Here is a 27398-nt window from a genome sequence, read left to right as displayed (position 1 = left end):
GCATACTCTGACATCTCACATAAATGCACACAATAAATCAGGTAACTGTAACGAAACTCTAAATCTTCCTCCTCCTCAGACGAGGAGAGGAGAGAGGGATCTGAAGACCAATGTGCAGCGAGGTATGATGCCATAATAAATTTATTTACAAGACGAAAAACGAACACGAACTACACTTGAAATGATACAAAATAACAAACGACGTAGACTGACCTAAACATGAGAACTTACATAGACACGAAGAACGCATGAACAGGAACAGACTACATACACACCGAAACAGTCCCGTGTGGTACGAAATAACATACAGACACGGAAGACAACCACCCACAAACAAACATTGTGAAAACACCTACCTTAATATGGCTCTCAATCAGAGGAAATGAAAACCACCTGCCTCTAATTGAGAGCCATATCAGGTCACCCTTAAACCAACATAGAAACAGAAAACATAGACTGCCCACCCAAACTCACGTCCTGACCAGCTAACACATACACAAACTAACAGAAAACAGGTCAGGACCGTGACAGTAACAGACTATTTAGCTAGGCCTAGGACTTCTAGAATTAGCAAGTGAAGCAGTAGGCAAGCTCGCTGATTTCTTAATACATGTGCAAATTAGTCATGTTTCTTGAATGAAATCACGTTCAGAGATAATCTGCCTCCCTGAGAAACTAGATAGGCCAACCTGTCAATTGGAAAATTACTTTCAGATTATTCAGAAAAATGATCATGTAATTTACGTCAATAGCATCCCATTCTATTGATATCAATATCTTTACAAATGTTGATGATACTTTTGAACTGAATGAACTCCTAGGATAATTACTTACATTGAAAAGGTTACTTAAAGATGCACTGTGCAGAAATTGCTCCACCATTTCCTGGTTGCTAAACTTCGAATAGTGTGCCTAACTTCAGTTTGTGACAAATCAAGCAAGTATAGTGTAGAGAATCATTGTACCATCTAAACCACTTTAATATATTTTCAATAACCAATAATATTATATTTTCAGCTGTTTTGAAACAAAACCAAAAGACACAAAAACAAAACTTTAGAACGGGAAGCATAGAAATAAGGCACATAGAACAGACCTACTGCTTCTTAGACTTGCTTTCAAAGAAAATGACATATCTATAACTCATATTTCTACGTGAAACTGGTCAGGTCGCCCAAAAAGTTACATATTGCAGTTTTAATATGATGCCGATCTTTTTTGATACACAATGTTCAATTGATAACACATAACGGAACTTACAGAAGATAGGTGTAAGACTATGAGCGCTGTAAAACGCACAGAAAACACAGGGGCCTAAAAGATAAACATAGACACAAAGACACAATTGAGATGCGAATGTGGATATTTATGGTATGGTTAATAAATTGAGGGAAATAAGGTTACGGTCAGAGAACCCTAAGGTTGTGTATGAGATGATTTGGTGAGCCTAGGCCAGCTCCAGGTTGTGTCTCCCGCTGGAGTTGGTGAGGGGTACCACGGCGCCAGAGGACACGTCAGTGAAGGGAGCGGAGGCGAGGCGTCCGCGTGTCTCAAGGCTGCGCTGCTCTAGAGAGAGGGCGTCCTTCTTACGGGACAGATCCTCCCCCATATGGGCCTGGTGCAGCTGGAGGGCCTGGAGGGCGTACCTGGGGGAAAGAGGAGGAGAAAGGAGGAAGATAGACATGGGACATGTTATTGGCATGGGATGGTTAATTCTCATTTTGTTCATAAGAATCAATAGTTGTCTACATTAGATGTAATTCAGAAAGACATTACTCACTGAGCCTGGGCCAGTTTCTGTTTCAGAGCCAGAATGGTGGCCTCCAGCTGATTGGCTTCATCCACAAGCCCATACTGAACCTGGTTCAAACACAACAAGCTGATAAAGTCCAGTTCTAATCTGTTGACCTCTCCAATACAACATTCCTGTTAATTCTTACAATTGTTTTACAGTACAGTAGGAAAAGAAAAAATTCACGACCACAAAACCTATTGAAAATGACAGTAAATGAGCCAGTGCCCGTCCAGGTGTAGCCTACCTCGTCCCTACAGAGATCCACTCCAGGCCTCTTGGTCCTGTTCTCCAGCCGGGTGTGGACGAGCTTTAGTGGGGCCATCTTAGCCTGGAGATCGTCCTCTAGACTACGGATGTCCCTCTCCATATCTGAGATCTCATCCTGGGACTAACAAACAAAACAGACATCCATATGATCCCGGTTAGGGCTGTGGCGGTCATGACATTTTGTCAGCCGGTGATTGTCAAGCAAATAACTGCCGGTCTCACGTAATTGACCGTTAATTAACATAAACACATTTAGCATCTCCTGGCTTCCACGGATAGCCTACACGCCACTGATGCAGACCTTTGGAACATCTACATTTTAAAAGCCATGTAATATAGCCTACACCATCCCAATAAATCCATTATTTATTTTAGACCGGTCTAAAGAAATATGATATGAAGAAAATGTAGTCTATTTGAGAAGAACCGAATAGCATACTCTGAGTTGTATATATATTAAGCCCTGATCTGGCTAAGCCATATGGCTGTGGGATACACACGTTCATTTAGCGTACAAGATTTGCTTAGAATCTGGTTTCAGAGCTGCTCATGGGTGCACCTCAACCACGCTCAAGGTCCTAAACGACATCATAACCGCCATCGATAAGAGACATTACTGTGCAGCCGTATTCATCGACCTGGCCAAGGCTTTTGACTCTGTCAATCACCACATTCTTATTGGCAGACTCGACAGCCTTGGTTTCTCAAATAATTGCTTCGCCTGGTTTACAAACTACTTCTCTGATAGAGTTCAGTGTGTCAAATCGGAGGGCCTGTTGTCCGGACCTCTGGCAGTCTCTATGGGTGTGCCACAGGGTTCAATTCTCGGGCCGACTCTCTTCTCTGTATACATCAATGATGTTGCTCTACGCAGACAACACCATTCTGTATACTTCTGGCCCCTCTTTGGACACTGTGTTAACTAAACTCCAGACGAGCTTCAATGCCATGCAACTCTCCTTCCGTGGCCTCCAACTGCTCTTAAATGCAAGTAAAACTAAATGCATGCTATTCAATCGATCACTGCCCGCCCGTCCAGCATCACTATTTTGGACTGTTCTGATTTAGAATACGTGGACAACTACCTAGGTGTCTGGTTAGACTTTAAACTCTCCTTCCAGACTCACATTAAGCATCTCCAATCCAAAATTAAATCTAGAATCGGCTTCCTATATCACAACAAAGCATCCTTCACTCATGCTGCCAAACATACCCTCGTAAAACTGACCATCCTACCGATCCTCGACTTCTGCGATGTCATCTATAAAATAGCCTCCAACACTCTACTCAACAAATTGGATGCAGTCTATCACAGTGTCATTCGTTTTGTCACCAAAGCCCCATACACTACCCACCACTGCGACCTGTACACTCTCGTTGGTTGGCCCTCGCTTCAAACTCGTCACCAAACCCACTTGCTACAAGTTATCTACAAGTCTCTGCTAGGTAAAGCCCTGCCTTATCTCAGCACACTGGTCACCATAGCAGCACCCACTCGTAGCACGCGCTCCAGCAGGTATATCTCACTGGTCACCCCCAAAGCCAAATCCTCCTTTGGTCGCCTTTCCTTCCAGTTCTCTGCTGCCAATGACTGGAACGAACTGCAAAAATCACTGAAGCTGGAGACTCATATCTCCCTCACTAGCTTTAAGCACCAGCTGTCAGAGCAGCTCACAGATCACTGCACCTGTACCTAGCCCATCTATAAACAGCCCATCTATCTACCGCATCCCCATACTGTATTTATTTTATCTTGCTCCTTTGCACCCCAGTATCTCTACTTGCACATTCATCTTCTGCACATCTACCATTCCAGTGTTAATTGCTATATTGTAATTACTTTGCCACCATGGCCTATTTATTGCCTTATCTCCCTTATCTTACCTCATTTGCACTCACTGTATAGACTTTTTTATTTTTTCTACTGTGTTTTGTTTATTCCATGTGTAACTCTGTTGTTGTACGTGTCAAATTGCTATGCTTTATCTTGGCCAGGTCGCAGTTGCAAATGAGAACTTGTTCCTGGTTAAATAAAGGTGAAATAAAAAAAGAATTCAGTGGCATTATTTCATATTATGAAGAATTCAATAGCTGAATAAAATAGAAAGGATATTTTCTCCAAACCATTTGAGGGAGTGCGCACATCCTGCCTGGTTGGCCCTGTCATGGGGTATCGTCGGACAGGGCCACAGTGTCTATGAACGTTTGAACATCTTGGCCACGTACTGTTATAATCTCCACCCGGTACAGCCAGAAGAGGGGTGGCCCGTCCTAATTAATGTGCTTCATTTTAAGAAGTTATTTGGTCACTTTTGTTTCGATACAAACCTTATCAAAACATATAGGCCTATGGGCTAGGCTACATGAGGTGTGCGACTATGATTTAAAAGCTGCAAAAAAAAGGCATGCTGCAGGCTGTTTATAAATCAGACTATTATTGATTGATTGATTAATTATTGATTTACATTTTAGTAAACAATATATGTGTGAAATTTGTTTTGATTTAGAATGGACCATTATGTCTCGAAACAGGAGCAGGGGAAAATGGAGGACGCTTTTCCCGTGGTTCATTTTCATGCCAGCCTGTTGTAAAGAGAAGCAATGTGTGTAATATTAGGACAGTTGAGAAATAAATATAGTAGGCATAGCCTATAGAAAGCTGATGGGATCTTCTTTTTAATAGAGGCCAACACTCTGTTTTCTCATGCAATTGCATAGCCTATAGAAATGTTGCGCAACATGAGCTCTCATGAAGTGTTTGATTCCATTTTTGATTCCATTTGCATTGATGTCAGAGTGATTAGAGGGACAATAGAGTGCTGAGTAACAGGCAATTAACAAGTTTGGTAGGCTACTAATGACCATGAACAGCATCAGAGCTTGAAGAAGCCTAATTACCGTGACTAAATGGTCACATGGAATTTAACTGACATTATTTCTCGTGACCGCCGGAGTAGCGGTAATATGGTCACTGTAACAGCCATAATCCTGGCCACTCTTCTAAACATTTGACCCCACTGTCAAGCCAGGTTAGGCCAAGCCACAGTTAATTTTGACCTGCAGCCTAAAGCTTTGTGCCTAATTCTGCAAGTTCACGCCTTGCATGTCTTCAACATTGATAAAAATCAGTTTGGCAATGAAGAGGAAAAAGAGGGGGAAAAGGTTGACGACTCACGCTCTTCATCTGCCACTGCGCCTCATCGCGGGCCTGCTCCAGGTGGTGAGTGCGTTTACGGATGGCAAACACTGTGGCGATTCGCTGAGCATCCAGCTCATTCTGCAACTGTGGGATGACAACGCAGATATAACAGACATCTTCATCTAACTCTCACTAGTCTTACACGGACACATTCTAGCAATATCTATGAAGCAGACCCAATCAGATACCACACACAACAACAGAGAGCCCTGTAAAAGCAGTGAGAGAGTGCATCCCAAATGGCACCCTATTCCCTATGTAGTGCACTACTTTTGACCCTTTGGGCCCTGGTCAAAAGTAAGGCAATAAGGTGACTTTTGGGACGCAGACAGAGACAGTGCTGTTTGATAGGAGCCAATACAGAAAAGTGCTATTGGTATAGGGCTGGCCATATGGTAACGCTACACTCCTCTCTCCCTACCCCAGGCCCCATTTCACACCTGTACCCTGGTGACACTCATGTCCTCCCTCAGCTGCAGTGACGCCTGCATCTCCTCCTGAGCTCGGGCCACGTTGTACTGGCTGAACTGCTCCCACTGCTGGGGGGTGGTGGAACTGCAACAGCACATTTTACACATTCAGGTACAGGTATTTTACAGCAGTGGCGGTCAGTACCGTCTAAGATGAGGGAGGATGATTCTTTTTTTTATGAGCATGGCCTTATTTCTATTACAGCATATTGGATGACTGTCATTCATATTCCATTAATACATTCTTATGGCTTGGGGCAGTATTGAGTAGCTTGGATGAATAATGTGCCCAGAGAAAACTGCCTGCTACTCAAGCCCAGAAGCTAAGATATGCATATTAGTAGTAGATTTGGATAGAAGACACTGAAGTTTCTAAAACTTTTTGAATGATGTCTGTGAGTATAGAGGAACTCATATGGCAGGCAAAAACCTGAGAAAAAAATCCAACCAGGAAGTGGGAAATCTGAGGTTTGAAGGTTTAAGTATTTTCCTATCTAATATACAGTGTCTATGGTGTCATATTGGACTTCCTAAGGCTTCCAATAGATGTCAACAGTCTTTAGAACCTTGTTTCAGGCTCCTACTGTGAAGGAGGAGAGAATAAGAGCTGATTGAGTAAGAGGTCTGGCTGAATGCCATGAGCTCAGTCAGGCGTGCGCCCGTGCGAGGTAGCTGCGTTCCTTTTCCTTTCTAAAGACAAAGGAATTCTCCGGTTGAAACATTGAAGATTTATGTTAAAAACATCCTAAAGATTGATTCTATACATCGTTTGACATGTTTCTACGAACTGTAATGGAATTTTTTTTTACTTTGTCTGGCCTGCGGCTCGTGAATTTGGATTTGTGAACTAAACGTGCGAACAAAAAGGAGGTATTTGAACATAAATTATGGACTTTATCGAACAAAACAAACATTTATTGTGGAACTGGGATTCCTGGGAGTGCATTCTGATGACGATCATCAAAGGTAAGTGAATATTTATAATACTATTTCTGACTTTGTTGACTCCACAACATGGCGGGTATCGGTATGGCTTGTTTTGGTCTCTGAGCGCTTTTCTCAGATTATTGCATGGTGTGCTTTTTCCGTAAAGCTTTTTTGAAATCTGACACAGCGGTTGCATTAAGGAGAAGTTTATCTAAAGTTCCATGCATAACACTTGTATCTTTTATCAATGTTTATTATGAGTATTTCTGTAAATTGATGTGGCTCTCTGCAAAATCACCGGATGTTTTGGAAGCAAAACATTACGCACCAATGTAAACTTTTTTGGATATAAATATGAACTTTATCGAACAAAACATACATGTATTGTGTAACATGAAGTCCTATGAGTGTCATCTGATGAAGATCATCAAAGGTTAGTGATTCATTTTCTCTCTTTCTGCTTTTTGTGACTCCTCTCTGGCTGGAAAAATGGCTGTGTTTTTCTGTGACTAGGTGCTGACCTAACATAATCGCATGGTATGCTTTCGCCGTAAAGCCTTTTTGAAAATCGGACACTGTGGTGGGATTAACAAGTTTATCTTTAAAATGGTGAAAAATACTTGTATGGTTGAGGAATTTGAATTATGAGATTTCTATTGTTTGAATTTGGCGCCCTGCACTTTCAATGGCTCTTGTCATATCGATCCCGTTAACGGGATCTCACCCGTAAGTTAACCAAGCTCAATTTAACATTGATAGGTTTAGGCTACTGTATGATTGTGACGACCCTCCCACTCTGTCTACCGTTTTCTCTCTCTCCTTGCTCTTGTTTCCCTATTAGGATGCCGGTGGGCGGAGTTGGGAGGGTCGTCAGCTATATGGGGAACACCTGGGCCCACTCTCCCAAGATAAAATCACCACTTCCCCATTCATCAGGGAGACTCTCTCCTTGTAGACACCTTGTTAGATTCGGTTATGTTTCATGGTGTTTTTTGTTTGTTTGTTTTAGCATCTTTCAACACCCTGCACTATCACCTTCATGCATGCAAAACATTCAATTACACTACTGATTACTGATTACACATCCCATGGTATATTATACTTAGTTTCGTTAGTTAAATAAATATATTTTGGTTACTCCTTATCTCCACGTGGTCTCCCTTTTTGTTACGGGCTCTGAGCCGGTTCGTGACAATGATACTCAAATTTTCCCTGTACCCATCACAAGGTTGCTACAAACTATGAATGAAAGTTTACAAAGTAGGTGCACAGGGTAAGAGAATTTTCAATAATCAAGGTGACAGACATTGACACGTTCAATACCGCCTTGCACACTATTGCCTGCATCTAGCTGATTAACGGTGTAATCATTAGTCAAACAATTGCAAATGTGAGTATTTACAGGTATGTTTATCCTTGCTTTGTTTACTTCCATTTAAGATTTTTTTTTCAACAAACAGCGGGATGAATACACCTCTGATCACACGCAAACACATTTCACTTTCATAGCAGCCACATAGACAGCACGATCACTTTGCTCATTGTATGTATGTATGTATGTATGTATGTATGTTTGTATGTATGTATGCCTGCACAGTGGGGCAAAAAAGTATTTAGTCAGCCACCAATTGTGCAAGTTCTCCCACTTAAAAAGATGAGAGAGGCCTGTAATTTTCATCATAGGTACACTTCAACTATGACAGACAAAATGAGAAGAATTTTTTTTCCAGAAAATCACATTGTAGGATTTTTTATGAATTTATTTGCAAATTATGGTGAAAAATAAGTATTTGGTCAATAACAAAAGTTTCTCTCAATACTTTGTCATTGCCAACAAAGGGTATATAACAGAGGTCAAATGTTTTCTGTAAGTCTTCACAAGGTTTTCACACGCTGTTGCTGGTATTTTGGCCCATTCCCCCATGCAGATCTCCTCTAGAGCAGTGATGTTTTGGGGCTGTTGCTGGGCAACACGGACTTTCAACTCCCTCCAAAGATTTTCTATGGGCTCGAGATCTGGAGACTGGCTTGGCCACTCCAGGACCTTGAAATACTTCTTACGAAGCCACTCCTTCGTTGCCCAGGCGGTGTGTTTGGGATCATTGTCATGCTGAAAGACCCAGCCACGTTTCACCTTCAATGTCCTTGCTGATGGAAGGAGGTTTTCACTAAAAATCTCACGATACATGGCCCCATTAATTCTTTCCTTTACACCACATATGTCAGAGTCAAGGCCCGCGGGCCACATCCGGCCCGCGAGAAGGTTTTTTACGGCCCCTGGGATGATCTTGATTTATTATTAGAACCGGCCCGCAGACCGCAGCAAGCCGGCAGCCCGCAGATCTTTTACACGCACCAATACTACATTTCCCACAATGCAACGGTGACGCACCGAGCAGTAGGCTGCTTCATTTCAATATTTATTGGCACAGCAGTCGTCAGCATCACAGTAAAATTAACTTTCAGATACCCATCAAAAATGGCAAAACGGAAGGTGGACACTGAGAACCGGGGGTTTCAAACAAGGTGGGAGTCGGAGTATATGTTCACGGAGGTAGCTGGAAAACCTGTGTCTTCTGTGTGGAGAAAGTGTGGCGGTACTGAAAGAGTATAATCTGAGACGACATTATGAAACGAAACACGCGGACAAAAACAAGAATATGGACATGGAACAAAGGCTACAAAAGGCAGAGGAATTAAAACGAGGCCTCAAATCTCGACAGGCTCTGTTCAAAAAAGCCAAATCACAAGGCCAGGCTGCTGTCAAGGCCAGTTTTATTTTGGCAGAAGAGATCGCTAAATCAGCCCGGCCATTTACGGAGGGGGATTTCATCAAAAACTGCATGATTAAAGTTTGTGACGAAGTTTGCCCAGAAAAAAGGCAACTCTTTTTAAATGTGAGTCTGAGCAGAAACACCATTGCCGAGAGAGTAGACCAGTTGTCCATCAATCTAAAAGAGCAGCTTGTGAAAAAGGGAAAAGATTTCATTGCATATTCCTTGGCTGTGGATGAGAGCACCGACATTTCTGACATTGCCCAGTTGTCAATTTTCATCCGCGGAGTGGACTCCAGCCTAAGCGTGACAGAGGAGTTTTTGGCTTTACGTCCTATGCATGGCACAACTACGGGGCATGATTTGTATGAAGAGGTGTCAAGATGTGTAAATGAGATGGAGCTGCCTTGGGAAAAACTCGTGGGTTTGACAACCGACGGAGCACCTGCGATGTGTGGACACAGGAGCGGACTGGTGGCGAAGATACGGGAAAAGATGCAAGAGGAAAACGCGACAGGTGAGCTGACAGCTTATCATTGTATCATACACCAGGAAGCGTTGTGCGGTAAAGCCTTGAAAATGGAGCATGTAATGAGCATCATCACGCGCACAGTTAACTTTATCAGAGCCAAAGGTTTGAATCACCGCCAGTTCAAGGCATTTCTGACGGAGTTAGAAAAGGAGCATGGTGATTTGCCTTATCACACAGAGGTGCGATGGCTAAGCCAGGGAAAGGTGCTTCAAAGATGTTTCGAGCTTCGTGAGGAGATTTGTCTGTTCTTGGACAGCAAAGGGAAAGACACAACACAACTCCGAGACGAAATGTTTCTGTGTGAAATGGCTTTTCTGTGTGACATTACGAGTCATCTGAATGCAATGAACTTGCAGCTGCAGGGTCGGGATCATGTCATCTCTGATATGTACAGTACAGTGAAGGCATTTAAAACCAAACTGACTCTGTGGGAGACGCAGATGCGGAAAGAAAATTTGAGCCACTTTCCCAGCTGCCAGACCATGAAAGAGAAGCTCTCTACCAGTGTGTTCCCGAGCGCACAGTTGGCTGATAAAATAGGTATGCTTGCCGCTGACTTTCGACGCCGATTTGCTGACTTTGAAGCACAAAAAAGCAGGTTGGAACTGCTCGGTAACCCATTTGCTGTTGACGTGGAAAGCTCACCACCAAACCTCCAAATGGAGTTGATTGACCTCCAATGCAATGATGCACTGAGGGCAAAATATGCGGCAGTGGGTGCTGCGGAGTTCGCCCGTTTCCTCCCCGACACAATGCCCCAGCTGCGCATCCAGGCTGCTCAAACGTTGTCTATGTTTGGCAGCACATACCTGTGTGAACAACTGTTTTCTTTGATGAACCTGAACAAAACATCACACAGAAGTCGACTTACTGCTGAACACCTCCACTCAATTCTGAGGATTTCCTCAGCTCAGAGCCTTACCCCGAACATTGATGAACTTGTGGAAAAGATGGGACACCACCAAGTATCACCCTCAACCTCAAACAAGTGAACATTACTGTGCAATCACATATTTAGAGTTTTTACTCAGTTCAAGTTTAAAAGTTAAAGTTTAATATTTGTTTTCACTGCATGTTACTTCTCCTTAAACAAAGTGTTGTTTTTGATTAATAGATTTTTGCACTTTATTTTATTGTATTTCAATCCAATTATATTTTAAAAATATTTCAGTTGAGTGGATGATAGAAAATTGCTATTATTGTTTTTTTCTTTGAAGTAAATTTAGCCCACTTTTGCTAAAATAGAAAATATAGGCTACTGATGGTGCCTTGAATACCGGTTTCTTTCATTTAATGTTCATGTTATGGGGATTTTTATATAAAGGAAATTTGTCTTTTGTGTCTGTTGAAAATTAAAGATTACTGACAGAGCCATAAGAAAATTTTGCTTTATTTATCTGATCATATTGGAATATATTTGTTAGGTTTTCAGTAGGTTCAATTAGGTTCACTAGACTATATGCGTCATTTAAAATTTTTTCAATGAACATTCGAACAGTCCGGCCCTCGGCTTGTAGCTAAATTTTTTATTTGGCCCTCCGTCCATTTGACTTTGACACCCCTGCTTTACACGGATCAGTCGTCCTGGTCCCTTTGCAGAAAAACAGCCCCAAAGCATGATGTTTCCACCCCCATGCTTCACAGTAGGTATGGTGTTCTTTGGATGCAACTCAGCATTCTTTGTCCTCCAAACACGACGAGTTGAGTTTTTACCAAAAAGTTCTATTTTGGTTTCATCTCACCATATGACATTCTCCCAATCTTCTTCTGGATCATCCAAATGCTCTCTAGCAAACTTCAGACGGGCCTGGACATGTACTGGCTTAAGCAGGGGGACACGTCTGGCACTGCAGGATTTGAGTCCCTGGTGGCGTAATGTGATACTGATGGTAGGCTTTGTTACTTTGGTCCCAGCTCTCTGCAGGTCATTCACAAGGTCCCCCCGTGTGGTTCTGGGATTTTTGCTCACCGTTCTTGTGATCATTTTGACCCCACGGGGTGAGATCTTGTGTGGAGCCCCAGATCGAGGGAGATTATCAGTGGTCTTGTATGTCTTCTATTTCCTAATAATTGCTCCCACAGTTGATTTCTTCAAACCAAGCAGCTTACCTATTGCAGATTCAGTCTTCCCAGCCTGGTGCAGGTCTACAATTTTGTTTCTGGTGTCCTTTGACAGCTCTTTGGTCTTGGCCATAGTGGAGTTTGGAGTGTGACTGTTTGAGGTTGTGGACAGGTGTCTTTTATACTGATAACAAGTTCAAACAGGTGCCATTATAACCGGTAACGAGTGGAGGACAGAGGAGCCTCTTACAGAAGAAGTTACAGGTCTGTGAGAGCCAGAAATCTTGCTTGTCTGCAGGTGACCAAATACTTATTTTCCACCATAATTTGCAAATAAATTCATTAAAAATCCTACAATGTGATTTTCTGGATTTTTTTTCCCTCATTTTGTCTGTCATAGCTGAAGTGTACCTATGATGAAAATTACAGGCCTCATCTTTTTAAGTGGGAGAACTTGCACAATTGGTGGCTGACTAAATACTTTTTTGCCCCACTGTATGTATGTATGTATACACATACATATACAGTTGAAGTCGGAAGTTTACATACACTAAGATTGAAGTCATTAAAACAAATTTTTCAACCACTCCACAAGTTTCTTGTTAACAAACTATAGTTTTGGCAAGTCGGTTAGGAAATCTACTTTGTGCATGACACAAGTAATTTTTCCAACAATTGTTTACAAACCGATTATTTCACTTATTATTCACTGTATGAAGTGCAAAGCTGTCATCAAGGCACTCTTGGCATTCTCTCAACCAGCTTCATGAGGTAGTCACCTGCAGTGCATTTCAATTAACAGGTGTGTCTTGTTAATTTGTGGAATTTCTTTCCTTCCTAATGCGTTTCAGCCAATCAGTTGTGTTGTGACAAGGTAGGGGTGGTATACAGAAGATAGCCCTATTTAGTAAAATACCAATTCCATATTATGTCAAGAACAGCTCAAATAAGCAAAGAGAAATGACAGTCCATCATTACTTTAAGACATGAAGGTCCATATTTTATTAATACGTTTTGAATAAAGTAATATCCTGATTGACCTCGTCTCTCCTCATTATTGATTAGAATTTCCACAACACTATTTTGAAGAATCTCATAAAATATATTTTGATTTGTTTAACACTTTTTGGTAACTACATGATTCCATATGTGTTACTTCATAGTGTTGATGTCTTCACTATTATTCTACAATATAGAAAATATTAAAAATAATGAAAATCCTTTGAATGAGTAAGTGTGTCCAAACTTGACTGGTACTGTATATAATTCCTTGCAACTATCTACGTGCTCTCCTCCTCAACTTTTCCCTTTGCATGTGGACTTCAGCACACAACACATCAGATGTCTTTGACCAGGTGAAAACCTATCCAAGCCAAACCTTCATATCATGACAGCTACACACAGCCTACATCGTTGTCACATCTGATTCAACATAGCTACTAGAACTAACGCTCTAGTAGACCCGCTACAATCATGTAGTACAGTGTACAGCCAGAAAGCAGTTACACCGGCGAGCCCCAGTGGCAATAAATTAAAACCAAAAGCTTATCTTGACTTGGAAGTTCCAGTGTCGGATAGCCATAACCAGCTAGCTAACATAGCATCCCTCTCTGTTTGTTGTTTTGGCAATGCCACTGTCAGCCAGAAAAATATGCCGAGAAGGATTATCACCACAGCAAGCAAGGTACTTGGAATCAAACAGACAGGCTTGGATGAGATCTTTAAGGTCGGGGCCCTTAGCAAGAGTCACAAAAGTATTTTAGACCCAAGTAACCCCCTGTACCCGGACTTTGAACTACTCCCCTCTGGGTGCGGGTAAAGGGCACCCCCCGGCAGGAAAAACAACTAGACAATAATTTGTGCCAGGTGTGATATCCCTCCTAAACAGCTCAGGCTAATGTTCCCATCGACCCAGTAAGGCCACCAGGCTAGTCTCTTTTTATTGGTATGTAACTGTTATGAATGTTGTATTGTCAATTCGTTTTTTCTACTGTATTTAAACGCCACTTTAAACGTGTACATGACACTCCCAAAAGAAAATCCCCATGGTGACAATAAAGGCAGTAAGTGAGTAAGTTTGAGCTGGGTGTTTGAGTAGACTTTACTAGCTTGCTGCATCCACTAGCTAAGTGAAAGTTTAAAAAATGACAACCAAATATAGCCAGGTCTTTCTTCCTCTCGCTTCTCCTTAATTTTAGGAAATTAATTTGTTAAACTGTTCAACTATTGTCTTTCTCTCTCTTGGAGTAAAAAAACTCTACATGTACATTCAATTCATTTGAAAGGCAAGTGGTGGCATTGCAGAAAATCATTGGATGAGTTGAGTGCCTGGTAAATTAATATTGTAGCTAGTTAGACATGCATATGCATGTAAGAATTGCAATTGTACGAGGTGCTCATTGACAACACAAGGTAAGTAGGTTTGATCTAGATATCCTGCTCCGAATTTCAGAAGGCCTAGTATTTCTTTGTATTGTACTGTACACCCTCATTCCAGCTTACCCTATGGGTATGCGCAGGGGGTTGGGCTTCAGGGAGATCTTAGGTGAAGTCACAGTGATAGCCAAGCAGGAGAGGTCAATGTCCTGGGCCTCAATCTTGTTCTGAAGGTCATGGGTCAGCTGCTGCCGGGACACCTGAAGAAGACTGGAGAGAACAGCCATTGACAAGTACTGAGACCGCAAAATATGTGATAGAGCGGCACCAGAGTTTAAATAAAAACATGTATTTCCTTTTTGTAGTTAATAAATTCAATGTGAAACATGATATATATAGTATGATTAACATGGTGACGCAATGTACTTCCGCGTTGTCTCCGTGCTGCTGTGCAGTTTGTCGCTACTTGGCTACTTACCGAACTCACTTTTTACTCCTAATAACCATTTAATCAAACTCTGTATTTAACAAGTTTACAAACGTCTTAGTTTTGTCCTCACATAACACTTTTAATTCAACTTTTTCACCCCGGACGCTTTATCTGCACATGGATCTGCAGGACCTCCTCCGGCCAAAAAAGCTAAGTAACATTATGCAGTCTCTGTAGTCATAATATATCGCCTTATATAGTGAGAATAGGCAAGTTGCAAGCTCGGCTTCAGACGCAATCGTTAGGCAAGGACAATTTAAGTGTAGAAAAGAATGATACAGCATCGATGCCACCAGTAAACTCAGCTAAAAAAGAAGCGTCCCTTTTTCAGGACCCTGTCTTTCAAAGATAATTAGTAAAAATCCAAATACCTTCACAGATCTTCATTGTAAAGGGTTTAAACACTGTTTCCCATGCTTGTTCAATGAACCATAAACAATTAATGAACATGCATCTGTGGAACTGTCGTTAAGACACTAACAGCTTACAGATAGTAGGCAATTAAGGTCACAGTTATGAAAACTTAGGACACTAAAGAAGCCTTTCTATTGACTCTGAAAAACACCAAAAGAAAGATGCCCAGGGTCCCTGCTCATCTGCGTGAACGTGCCTTAGGCATGCTGCAAGGAGTCATGAGGACAGCAGATGTGGCCAGGGCAATAAATTGCAATGTCCGTACTATGAGACACTTAATTAACTTCTTGTCAATATAGGGGGTGCTGTTTCGCATTAGCATAATTTGCTCTACAGATTAAACTGCCTAGTACTCAATTCTTGCTCGTACAATATGCATATTATTATTATTATTGGATAGAAAACACTCTAGTTTCTATAGCCGTTGGAATTTTGTCTCTGAGTGAAACAGAACTCCTTCTACAGCACTTTTCATGACAGGGAGTCAGATTTCAGACATCTTGGCCCCTGATCTGGGGTCGGTTTAAAGGTCCCTGTAAATGCTATGGAGAAACAGACACTGCCTACGTCTTCCTTTGGATGTCAGTACATGGTGACGCTTTGAATGGAGTCGATTGCGCAATCAGGGCCTGTATAAAACACCAAATACCGGAAGTAGCTTCCTTTTGCTGCCTGCGCCTGACGCACGAAGGACGTCGGACTCGCCTCCTTCCAACCTGTTGTTTAGCCAGTAATATTTCTCCGTTCATGTTTTTACTCGTTATAGGTGTTAACAACATCATAAGGTAGTTAATTTGAACCGTTTTATAGCAATTTATATCCGTTTAGTGCGATTTTGAGGCATTGCTTTGTGGTGCACTTTGAAGCGCCGGGCACGTTTCGGGGTCCCGGTCGAACGTTAGTGGGCATTTCGACAGACAAGAGGACATCTTTCGACCAAAAGAAGATTAGACCCAAGAAAGGATACATTGCCCAAGATTCTGATGGAAGAACAGCTCATAGTAAGAACAATTTATGATGATAAATCGTGTTTCTGTCGAAAAATGTTAAACGCTTATGCCGGCATTTTGTTTGGTATAGCTTCGCTTGGCGCAACCTGTATTGAAAAGTAAGGATAATTTAAAAAATGTAATTCAGCGATTGTATTAAGAATTAAATTGTCTATCAATCGCTGTCCACCCTGTATTTTTTAGTCAAGTTTATGAGTATTTATGTATAAGACTAGATCACTGTCTAATATGGCGCACAACATTTTCTGACCAGCTGGGCTACTTTTCTCATTGTCTAACCATGATTTTGGTGGCTAAATATGCACATTTTCGAACAAACTCTATATGTATGTTGTAATATGATGTTACAGGAGTGTCATCTGAAGAATTCTGAGAAGGTTAGTGAAAAAATTAATACATTTTGGTGGTGATAATGCCATCGCTCTTTTTGCCGTGAATCAATGCTGGGGTAATGTTTGCACATGTGCTATGGTAATATAACGATTTATTGTGTTTTCGCTGTAAGACACTTAGAAAATCTGAAATATTGTCTGGATTCACAGGATCTGTGTCTTTCAATTAGTGTATGCTGTGTATTTTTACGAAATGTTTTATGATTAGTAATTAGGTAATACACGTTGCTCTCTGTATTTTTTCTAGTCGAGTTGTGATGGTGGGTGCAATTGTAAACTATGATTTATACCTGAAATATGCACATTTTTCTAACAAAACCTATCCTATACCATAAATATGTTATCAGACTGTCATCTGATGAGGTTTTTTCTTGGTTAGTGGCTATCAATATCTTTATTTGGCCGAATTGGTGATAGCTACTGGTGTTGAGAAAAAATGGTGGACAAAGAAAAATGGTGTCTTTTGCTAACGTGGTTAGCTAATAGATTTACATATTTTGTCTTCCCTGTAAAACATTTTAAAAATCTGAAATGGTGGCTTTATTCACAAGATCTGTATCTTTCATTAGGTGTCTTGGACTTGTGATTTAATGATATTTAGATGCTACTATTTAATTGTGACGCTATGCTAGCGATGCTAATCAGTGTGGGGGGGTGGGGGGTGCTCCCGGATCCGGGGTTGAGAGGCGTGAAAAGTTAAGACAGCGCTACAGGGAGAGAGGACGGACAGCTGATCGTCCTCGCAGTGGCAGACCATGTGTAACACCACCTGCGCAGGATCGGTACACCCAAACATCACACCTGTGGGACAGTTACAGGATGGCAACAACTGCCAGAGTTACACCAGGAACGCACAATCCCTCCATCAGTGCTCAGACTGTCTGCAATAGGCTGAGAGAGGCTGGACTGAGGGCTTGTAGGCCTGTTGTAAGGCAAGTCCTCACCAGCAACAACATCGCCTATGGGCACAAACCCACCGTTGCTGGACCAGAAAGGACTGGCAAAAAGTGCTCTTCATTGACGAGTCACGGTTTTGTCTCACCAGGGGTGATGGTCGGATTCGCGTTTATCGTCGAAGGAATGAGCGTTACACCGAGGCCTGTACTCTGGAGCGGGATCGATTTGGAAGTGGAGGGTCCGTCATGGTCCTGGGCGGTGTGTCACAGCATCATCGGACTGAGCTTGTTGTTATTGCAGGCAATCTCAGCGCTGTGTGTTACAGGGAAGATATCCTCCTCCCTCATGTGGTACCCTTCCTGCAGGCTCATCCTGACATGACCCTCCAGCATGACAATGCCACCAGCCATACTGCTCGTTCTGTGGTGATTTCCTGCAAGACAGTGGTCTGCTATGGCCAGCGAAGAGCCCGGATCTCAATCCCATTGAGCACATCTAGGACCTGTTGGATCAGATGGTGAGGGCAAGGGCCATTCCCCCCCAGAAATGTCCAGGAACTTGCAGGTGCCTTGGTGGAAGAGTGTGGTAACATCTCACAGCAAGAATTGGCAAATCTGGTGCAGTCCACGAGGAGGAGATGCACTGCAGTACTTAATGCAGCTGGTGGCCACACCAGATACTGACTCTTACTTTTGATTTTGACCCCCCCCTTTGTTCAGGGACACATTATTCCATTTATGTTAGTCACATGTCTGTGGAACTTGTTCAGTGTATGTCTCAGTTGTTGAATCTTGTTATGTTCATACAAATATTTACACATGTTAAGTTTGCTGAAAATAAACGCAGTTGACAGTGAAAGGACATTTGTTTTTTGCTGAGTTTAGTAGTGTTAATCCCCCTCTACACTCGCTGCAGCCGGACAATTTTCTCATGGCTTCTGGAAAGGAATGCTGTCAGTGTGCTCAACCGGTGTCGCTCATTCAGCCGATTGAAAGTTTCTAACAGTTTTCCCCACTAAGCAACAAGTCTGAGTCAGAGCCAGTCTTCACAAGTCCAACCACCTGTTACAGGGTCGGAGCCGCCGAAGCCGACCCCATTACCCGCAATATTACACTTTTAAAAAATCATCCAGACATCATACATTGTTACCAGGGGGCAGGACTACCGACGTAAAGGCTAATCTGAAGATGGTGCTGGCTGAGGCTAAAACTGGTGAGTGTAGATGATAGAGGGATATTGTTATCCAGGTCGACACCAACGATGTTAGGATTAAACAGTCAGAGGGTCACCAAGTGGAACATAACTTCAGTTTGTAACTTAGCTAGAAAGATGTGTTTTCATCAAGTCATTTTATCTGGTCCCCTCCCAGTTAGGGGGAGTGATGAACTCTACAGCAGACTCGCACAAATCAACCGCTGGTTGAAAACTGTTTTCTCCCCCTCCCAAAATATATCATTTGTAGATAAATGGCCCTCTTTCTGGGACTCCCGCACAAACACGACCAAGCCTGGCCTGCTGAGGAGTGACGGACTCCATCCTAGCTGGAGGGGTGCTCTCATCTTATCTATCAACAAAGACAGAGTTCTAACTCTACAATGAGATAGGGTGCAAGCCAGGCAGCAGGCTGTTAGCCACCCTGCCAGCTTAGTGGTGTCTGCCCCTAGCACAGTCAGTGTAGTCCGCTCAGTTTTCCCCATTGAGACAGTGTCTGTGCCTCAATCTAGGTCTCGGCAAAAATAAACATGGCGGTGTTCGCTTTAGCAATCTCACTGGAATAAAGACCTCCTCCATTCCTGTCATTATTGAAAGAGATTGTGATAATACCTCACATCTAAAAATAGGAGTACTTAATGTTAGATCCCTGATCATAAACTTTGTGATTGACCTGACTGAAACATGTCCCAAGCCTGATTAATTTACTCTGTTAAATGAGGCCTTTCGTCCCGGTTACACTAGTGACCATATCCCCTGCGCTTCCCGCAAAGGTGGAGGTGTTGCTAACATTTACGACAGCTAATATCAATTTACGAAGAAAGAAAATGACTGCGTTTTCTTCTTTTGAGCTTCTAGTCATGAAATCTATGCAGCCTACTGAATCACTTTTCATAGCTACTGTTTACATGCCTCCTGTGCCATTTACAGCGTTCCTCATGGAGTTCCCCGAAATCCTATTGGACCTTGTAGTCATGGCAGATAATATTCAAATTTTTTGGTGACTTCAATATTCACATGGATAAGTCCACACACCTACTCCAAAAGGCTTTTGGAGCCATCATCGAATCAGTGGGTTTTGTCCAACATGTCTAGGGCCCTACGCACTGCCACAATCATCTAGTTTTGTCCCATGGATTAAATATTGGGGATCTAAATGTTTTTCATCATAATCCTGGACTATTTATTAAGTTTGCAATTGCGATAAATAATCTGCTTAGACCCCCAAACAAAGATTTTCAAGAGCTGCGCAATAAATTCTCAGACAACCCAAAGATTCCTAGATGCCCTTCCAGACTCCATCCACCTACTCAAGGAAGTTGGAGTACAAAAATCAGTTAACCAACTAACCGAGGATCTAAACTTAACCTTGCGTAATACCCTTGATGTAGTCACACCTCTAAAAACAAAAACCATGTCAAAAGAAACTGTCTCCCTGGTATACAGAAAATACCAGAGCACTGAAGCAAGCTTCCAGAAAATTGGTACGGAAATGGCAATCCATCAAATTTGAAGTCTTCCGACTAGCTTGAAAGAGAAGTAACATGCAATATCGAAAAGCCCTCACTGCTGCTCAATCAGCCTAAAGATTGAGGAGAATAAAAACAATCCAAAATTTTTTTTTTATACTCTGGCAAAACTAACTAAAAAGCAGCAATCCACAAGTGAGGATGGCCTTCACTTTGACAAAAACATAATGATAGTTAGAAATCTAATTACAGGGGCCTCCCGGGTGGCGCAGTGGTCTAGGGCACTGCATCGCAGTGCTAACTGCGCCACCAGAGTCTCTGGGTTCGCCCCCAGGCTCTGTCGCAGCCGGCCGCGACCGGGAGGTCCGTGGGGCGACGCACAATTGGGCCAGCGTCGTCCGGGTTAGGGAGGGTTTGGCCGGTAGGGATTTCCTTGTCTCATCGCGCTCCAGCGACTCCTGTGGCGGGCTGGGCGCAGTGCGCGCTAACCAAGGGGGGCCAGGTGCACGGTGTTTCCTCCGACACATTGGTGCGGCTGGCTTCCGGGTTGGAGGCGCGCTGTGTTAAAGAAGCAGTGCGGCTTGGTTGGGTTGTGCTTCGGAGGACGCATAGCTTTCGACCTTCGTCTCTCCCGAGCCCGTACGGGAGTTGTAGAGATGAGACAAGATAGTAATTACTAGCGATTGGATACCACAAAAATTGGGGAGAAAAGGGGATTAAAAAAATAAAATTAAAAAAAGGTCATTTAGCACCTTCACGTGCGGTCTCAGTACTATGATGGGGTCTAAAACCAGATTAGAGCATTTCGTATACATTATTTGTCTTCAGGAAGGCAGTGATTTGCTGCGCAATAGCTTTTTCAAAAATGTTTGAGAGGAATGGGAGATTCGATATAGGCTGATAGTTGTACAAAACATTTGAATCAAGGTTTGGCTTTTTCAGGAGAGACTTTATTACTGCCACTTTTAGTGAGTTTGGCACACATCTGGAATGTAGGGAGCCATTTATTATTGTTCAACATAGGAGGGCCAAGCACAGGAAGTAGCTCTTTCAGTAGTTTAGTTGGAATAGGGTTACTTTTAGATTAGACTACGCTCTACTCTGGCTACCCAGATAAAGCACTTCAGTTAGTGCTAAATACAGCTGCTAGAATCTTGACTAGAACCAAAAAATGTTACTCCAGTGCTAGCCTCTCTAAACTGGGTTCCTGTTAAGGCTAGGGCTGATTTCAAGGTTTACTACATGGACTTGCTCCTACCTATCTCTCCGATTTGGTCCTGCCGTACATACCTACACGTGCGCTACAATCACAAAATGCAGGCCTCCTTATTGTTCCTAAGCAAACAGCTGGAGGCAGGGCTGTCTCCTATAAAGCCCCATTTTTATGGAATGGTCTCTCTATCCATGTGAGAGACGCAGACTCTGTCTCAACCTTTAAGTCTTTACTGAAGATCCATCTCTTCACTATGTCCTATGACTGTGTGTAGTCTGGCCAATGGGTGCAAAAATGAACGGCATGGCACTGGAGTGACAAAGCACCCTTGCTCTCTCTGCCTGGCTGGCTCCCCTCTCTCCACTGGGATTCTCTGCCTCTGACCCTATTACCCTCTGACCCTGAGTCACTGGCTTACTAGTGCTCTCCCACGCTATACTCTACTTGAGTGGGTTGAGTCACTGACGTGTTCTTCCTGTCCGGTTTTGAGCCCACTTGGGCTTATGCGGTGGGAAGATCTTTATGGGTTATACACAGCCTTGTCTCAGGGTAGTAAGTTGGTGGTCTGTTGATATCCCTCTAGTGGTGTGGGGGCTGTACTTTGGCAAAGTGGGTGTGGTTATATCCTGCCTGGTTGGCCCTGTCTGGGGGTATTGTCAGACTGGGCCACAGTGTCCCCCGCCCCCCCATCTCAGTCTCCAGTATCTATGCTGCATTAGTCTATGTGACGGGGGGCTAGGGTCAGTCTGTCCTATCTGGTGTAATTCTCCTGTCTTATCTGGTGTCCTGTGTTATCTTAAGTATGCTCCCTCTAATTCTCCCATCTCTCCGATTTCCCGGAGGACCCATGCCTCGGGACTACCTGGGCTGTCCCTCTGGCTGTCCCTCCTGGCTGTCCCTCTCCCCAGTCCACCTGGTCGTGCTGCTGATCAAGTTTCTGCTGTTCTGCCTGCGGCTATGGAACCCTGACTTGTCCACCGGATGTGCTACCTTGGCCCGGACCTGCTGTTTTCGACCCACTCTCTCTACCACACTTGTTGTCTCAACCTCTGAATGGTCAGCTATGAAAAGCCAACTGACATTTAGTCCTTAGGTGCTAAGCTGTTGCACCCTTTACAACCACTTTGATCATTATTTGACGATGCTGCTCATCTATGAACCTTGCCCGGAACGTAAAAGAACATTATTAACCGGGTTCAGTATAGATCACTTTTGTTCTCGGTTCTGTTCCTCAAACATAGTTGTTTTCTGGTTTTCGATTCTGTCCCCTAAACCTGTTCCAACCCCTGCTTTTGACCAGGGCACATAAGACTCTGGGCAAAAAAAGTACACTATAAAGGGAATAGGGTGCTATTTGAGACACACATTGGTCAAACGGTTTCTTACCACAGCTGCTCGAACGCCTTGTCGATGCGCTGCTGGAGCATCCGCTGTGCTCTGTCGATCATCTCCACTTCCTTCTTCAGCTGGGCCTCCACTGGGTCGCTGACCAGCTCGTTGCCGCGGCGACCCTCCCTCAGGGTCAGGCACTCCACCGTGACCTCTAGAGGCACTGCGGTGGCCGTCAGAGCCCGCTCAGTCTCCTCCTTCCCCTGAGACACAGAGACAGAGCAGCCAAACTCACCTACACTGTACTAGCACATCAATGCATCAACCTACAACCTGGTTTATTGCTGATAAATGTCTGATAAGTCTGATAAATGTAGAAAGCTGCCAGAATGTTTGTTTTTTTACCAGGTACTTCCAACTTTGTTTTTACGTTGAAACAATGACATGCCAGATTAATACTAATCTGAAATCTCACCAGGGTTAAGGCATCCATCTCTTTCTCCACTTCCTGTATGCATGATTCCAAAGTCTCTCTCCAGCGGGAGATATCCCAGATCCTATCACTCAGCCTGCGAGAGCTGTCACTCTTATCCCAGTTAGTCTGTGGGAGATGAGGTAGGGAGAGATTGAGGGGGAGAAATAGGAAGAGTGAGAGGATAGAGAGATGGCATGAATAAGTGTGATAAATAATAGTCCATGACAATGAATGTGTTAACTAATTTATAAGGCTCTGCCTGTAGGCCAATGTTAGTCACAAAGTCAAGCAAGCCTTTACTGAATTGGTTGTTTCATTACATAGTCACAAAATCTTACCTTGCTGGTTGTCTCATTGCGTAAGGCCCTCCCTTCCTGCCTTGTCATGTGTGACATGTGTCGCCTGTGTTCTGCTGTGTCAGATATCTGCTTGTTATTGGTGTCCCAGTCGGACACACTGTACCTGAGCCCAGGCTTGGCACTACCGTGCTCTACACTCTCATGCTCTGAGTGCATTCTCTGACCACGTTCTCTTGAGTACATTCTTGTGAGGACAAGACTGTGGAGAATGGATAAAACAACACATTTGAGAAGCACTCACACTTCCTCTACTGTAGCACCTCATGCTTTACCCCCCATTCACTGAACCTTCCAGCCAGGACAATGGCAATAATAAACAAAAAACAAGATATACCCATAATAATATACCCATAATTATCAGCTAGATGTGTGGATTGTACTAATCTAGCTAGTTAGACATGAAAAAATGACCTAAAACTAATATTATGTAAGATAGATGTCAATTCTTCGTGGGTAGCTAGCTAATGATTATTCGTGGCTATCTGGCTAGCTAACAATATTGGTCGCTAGCCAGTTAGCCCTATTGACTTATGTGATCGGTATATACAGTACGTAGGCAGGTAAACATGCCAAAATTAACTCCGCACGTATTTATTAACGTATGACGTTTAAATATTGTATCCAGGCAACATATGAGATGTTAATAGGCAACATTTCAATCCAAATTCGGAGTGTATTTGTCTGGCCAAATAATGTTCGCCATTTATTTCAAGAAAGTTTACATAATTTCTTTGCATACTTTCTGTTGAAGCTTGCATCGAGCCATGCTTCAAAATATGTACAAAAGGAGTAGGCATTCGAGAAGTGCAGCTCGTTTCGCATACTTTGATTTGGACTCATACTCCGTTTCTCCCGTGCTCCAATTTGCAATGCTCGGGGCATGGTCAGAGAGAACAATGAGACAGACATTTCACCGGATATATAAATGTGAAGCATCCACTTGGCGTTTATATTCGTAGTCAGGAAGCCAAGTGTCCCGCAGTTGGAGAAGCAGGAACGAGATGGATTTTGGCTGCACATTTTCTCATCGATGGAACATTTGATCTCAATAACAGTTTTCCATTCCCAAAACTATCCCCTGTTACGAACAGCGTGGACTAAGTTTTGTAGGCTTTACCCCTTAGTAAAGTAAGAAAAAAGTGCATTGTTTAGGAGTGCAAAGGCGAATTTAGCCACTTTTGAGTCGGCTTTCCCTAACAGAAATATGAAAATACACTGCTCCAAAAAATAAAGGGAACACTTAAACAACACAATGTAACTCCAAGTCAATCACACTTCTGTGAAATCAAACTGTCCACTTAGGAAGCAACACTGATTGACAATAAATTTCACATGCTGATGTGCAAATGGGATAGACAACAGGTGGAAATTATAGGCAGACACCCCCAATAAAGGAGTGGTTCTGCAGGTGGTGACCACAGACCACTTCTCAGTTCCTATGCTTCCTGGCTGATGTTTTGGTCACTTTTGAATGCTGGCGGTGCTTTCAATCTAGTGGTAGCATGAGACGGAGTCTACAACCCACACAAGTGGCTCAGGTAGTGCAGCTCATCCAGGATGGCACATCAATGCGAGCTGTGGCAAGAAGGTTTGCTGTGTCTGTCAGCGTAGTGTCCAGAGCATGGAGGCGCTACCAGGAGACAGGCCAGTACATCAGGAGACGTGGTGGAGCAGGACCGCTACCTCCGCCTTTGTGCAAGGAGGAGCACTGCCAGAGCCCTGCAAAATGACCTCCAGCAGGCCACAAATGTGCATGTGTCTGCTCAAACGGTCAGAAACAGACTCCACGAGACTGGTATGAGGGCCTGACGTCCACAGGTGGGGGTTGTGCTTACAGCCCAACACCGTGCAGGACGTTTGACATTTGCCAGAGAACACCAAGATTGGCAAATTCGCCACTGGCGCCCTGTGCTCTTCACAGATGAAAGCAGGTTCACACTGAGCACGTGACAGACGTGACAGAGTCTGGAGACGCCGTGGAGAACGTTCTGCTGCCTGCAACATCCTCCAGCATGACCGGTTAGGCGGTGGGTCAGTCATGGTGTGGGGTGGCATTTCTTTGGGGGGCCGCACAGCCCTCCATGTGCTCGCCAGAGGTAGCCTGACTGCCATTAGGTACCGAGATGAGATCCTCAGACCCCTTGTGAGACCATATGCTGGTGCGATTGGCCCTGGGTTCCTCCTAATGCAAGACAATGCTAGACCTCATGTGGCTGAAGTGTGTCAGCAGTTCCTGCAAGAGGAAGGCATTGATGCTATGGACTGGCCCGCCCGTTCCCCAGACCTGAATCCAATTGAGCACATCTGGGACATCATGTCTCGCTCCATCCACCAACACCATCACGTTGCACCACAGACTGTCCAGGAGTTGACGGATGCTTTAGTCCAGGTCTGGGAGGAGATCCATCAGGAGACCATCCGCCACCTCCTCAGGAGCATGCCCAGGCGTTGTAGGGAGGTCATGCAGGCACGTGGAGGCCACACACACTACTGAGCCTCATTTTGACTTGTTTTAAGGACATTACATCAAAGTTGGATCAGCCTGTAGTGTGGTTTTCCACTTTAATTTTGAGTGCGACTCCAAATCCAGACCTCCATGGGTTGATAAATTTGATTTCCATTGATAATTGTTGTGTTATTTTGTTGTCAGCACATTCAACTATGTAAAGAAAAAAGTATTTAATAAGAATATTTCATTCATTCGGATCTAGGATGCGTTATTTTAGTGTTCCCTTTACTTTTTTGAGCAGTGTATATGCTACAACGTATGCTACAGTGTATATGCTATGCTTGGCTCTGCCCAGGTCCTTGCTTGTTCTACCAACTATTACTAATTTGTTCCCATTTTGTGGCCTATCTTGGTTTAGTTATACACATGTTCGGCACGGCAGTATGCATTTTGAGAAACACCCAATGTCTGCAACTTTTCCTCAGAAAAAAGACTAGGCCTAATCAAATTGAAACTAGCCAAGATACGTTTTCTCCGTAGTCTATGCTTAATTCAGCACACAGACTATGCTACTTGTTTGTGGTAGGCTCCTGTCATTAACATCAGGTGTTTGAATAATGGGGGAAAAAACGGCTGTTTTGATAGTTAGCCTAATAAATTGGTGTTAATTTGATATTAAACCTATAAGTAGACAACCTTTATCCATTATTCAACATAGCTTTGGCATTATGGCACAAGCTAAATTGTTAGATAATGGAACTTTCGAACTATATTTACTTACCCAAAGTTCTCGAATTTGCGGAAATCCTGGAGTGTCTGCACCGGTGTTTCATAACCTGTCCCTCACCAACTCTTGTAGACTGTCTCCAGGTAACGCACAGACGCAACGAGTCAAACACAACTACTAAATAATTCAAATGCCATGGCAACGTTAAACAAATAGCCCTATGAAGGGCTTTAGCGAATGACAATCTTTGACAGTCAGATGACGCAACATTGTAGCCTACATCATAATGTGGAGCTCTATGACTGTCAGATGATGCAAAAAGGTACCCAAATAGAATAGTTGGCGGCAGATTAGTCTCCGATTTGGAGAAATACATGTTTCTGCTGTATCCTGGGCTACTAGTGCTCCCCTATATGCTTTTCTTTTCTGTGAAGCCATCTATGGTCTTACTCTAGTTCTAGAAGTACAACTAAGTAATTTAAATGAAAAAATACATAATAGAATCCTACACTTAAGTGTAACTCCCCATCACAGTTGAATACCGTAGCTACAGTATCTCAG

The 27398-nt window shown here is 43.2% G+C and overlaps 1 protein-coding gene across 1 annotated transcript; it reads right to left on the bottom strand.

The window, feature by feature from the left end:
- Window positions 1-123: 123 nt before the first annotated feature.
- tekt2 (tektin 2 (testicular)) lies at window positions 124-27398 on the bottom strand. Its single transcript, XM_055894854.1, has 10 exons — window positions 26892-27398; window positions 23641-23860; window positions 23303-23428; window positions 22885-23090; window positions 14528-14671; window positions 5702-5816; window positions 5238-5345; window positions 2040-2183; window positions 1781-1860; window positions 124-1646 (listed from the first exon to the last, which is right to left on the bottom strand). Exons 2-10 carry the CDS (start codon window positions 23842-23844, stop codon window positions 1448-1450), a joined length of 1326 nt encoding a protein of 441 aa, XP_055750829.1. The 5' UTR covers window positions 23845-23860; window positions 26892-27398; the 3' UTR covers window positions 124-1447.

The sequence above is a fragment of the Salvelinus fontinalis genome, chromosome 32 (genome assembly GCF_029448725.1).
Source record: "Salvelinus fontinalis isolate EN_2023a chromosome 32, ASM2944872v1, whole genome shotgun sequence".
Lineage (NCBI taxonomy): Eukaryota > Metazoa > Chordata > Actinopteri > Salmoniformes > Salmonidae > Salvelinus > Salvelinus fontinalis.
The sequence above is the reverse complement of the archived record's forward strand: the minus strand, read 5'-3'. Positions and strand labels throughout refer to the sequence as shown.

What these genes read in the sequence shown, in the direction of transcription:
- tekt2 (XM_055894854.1), bottom strand. Translation starts at nt 23,844, where the DNA reads ATGTACTCAAGAGAACGTGGTCAGAGAATGCACTCAGAGCATGAGAGT. An exon ending in TGAGTGTCACCAGGGTACAG is followed by an intron (nt 5,346 to 5,701) that starts GTGTGAAATGGG and finishes GTCATCCCACAG; the next exon opens with TTGCAGAATGAGCTGGATGC. An exon ending in TGGATCTCTGTAGGGACGAG is followed by an intron (nt 1,861 to 2,039) that starts GTAGGCTACACC and finishes TGTTTGAACCAG; the next exon opens with GTTCAGTATGGGCTTGTGGA.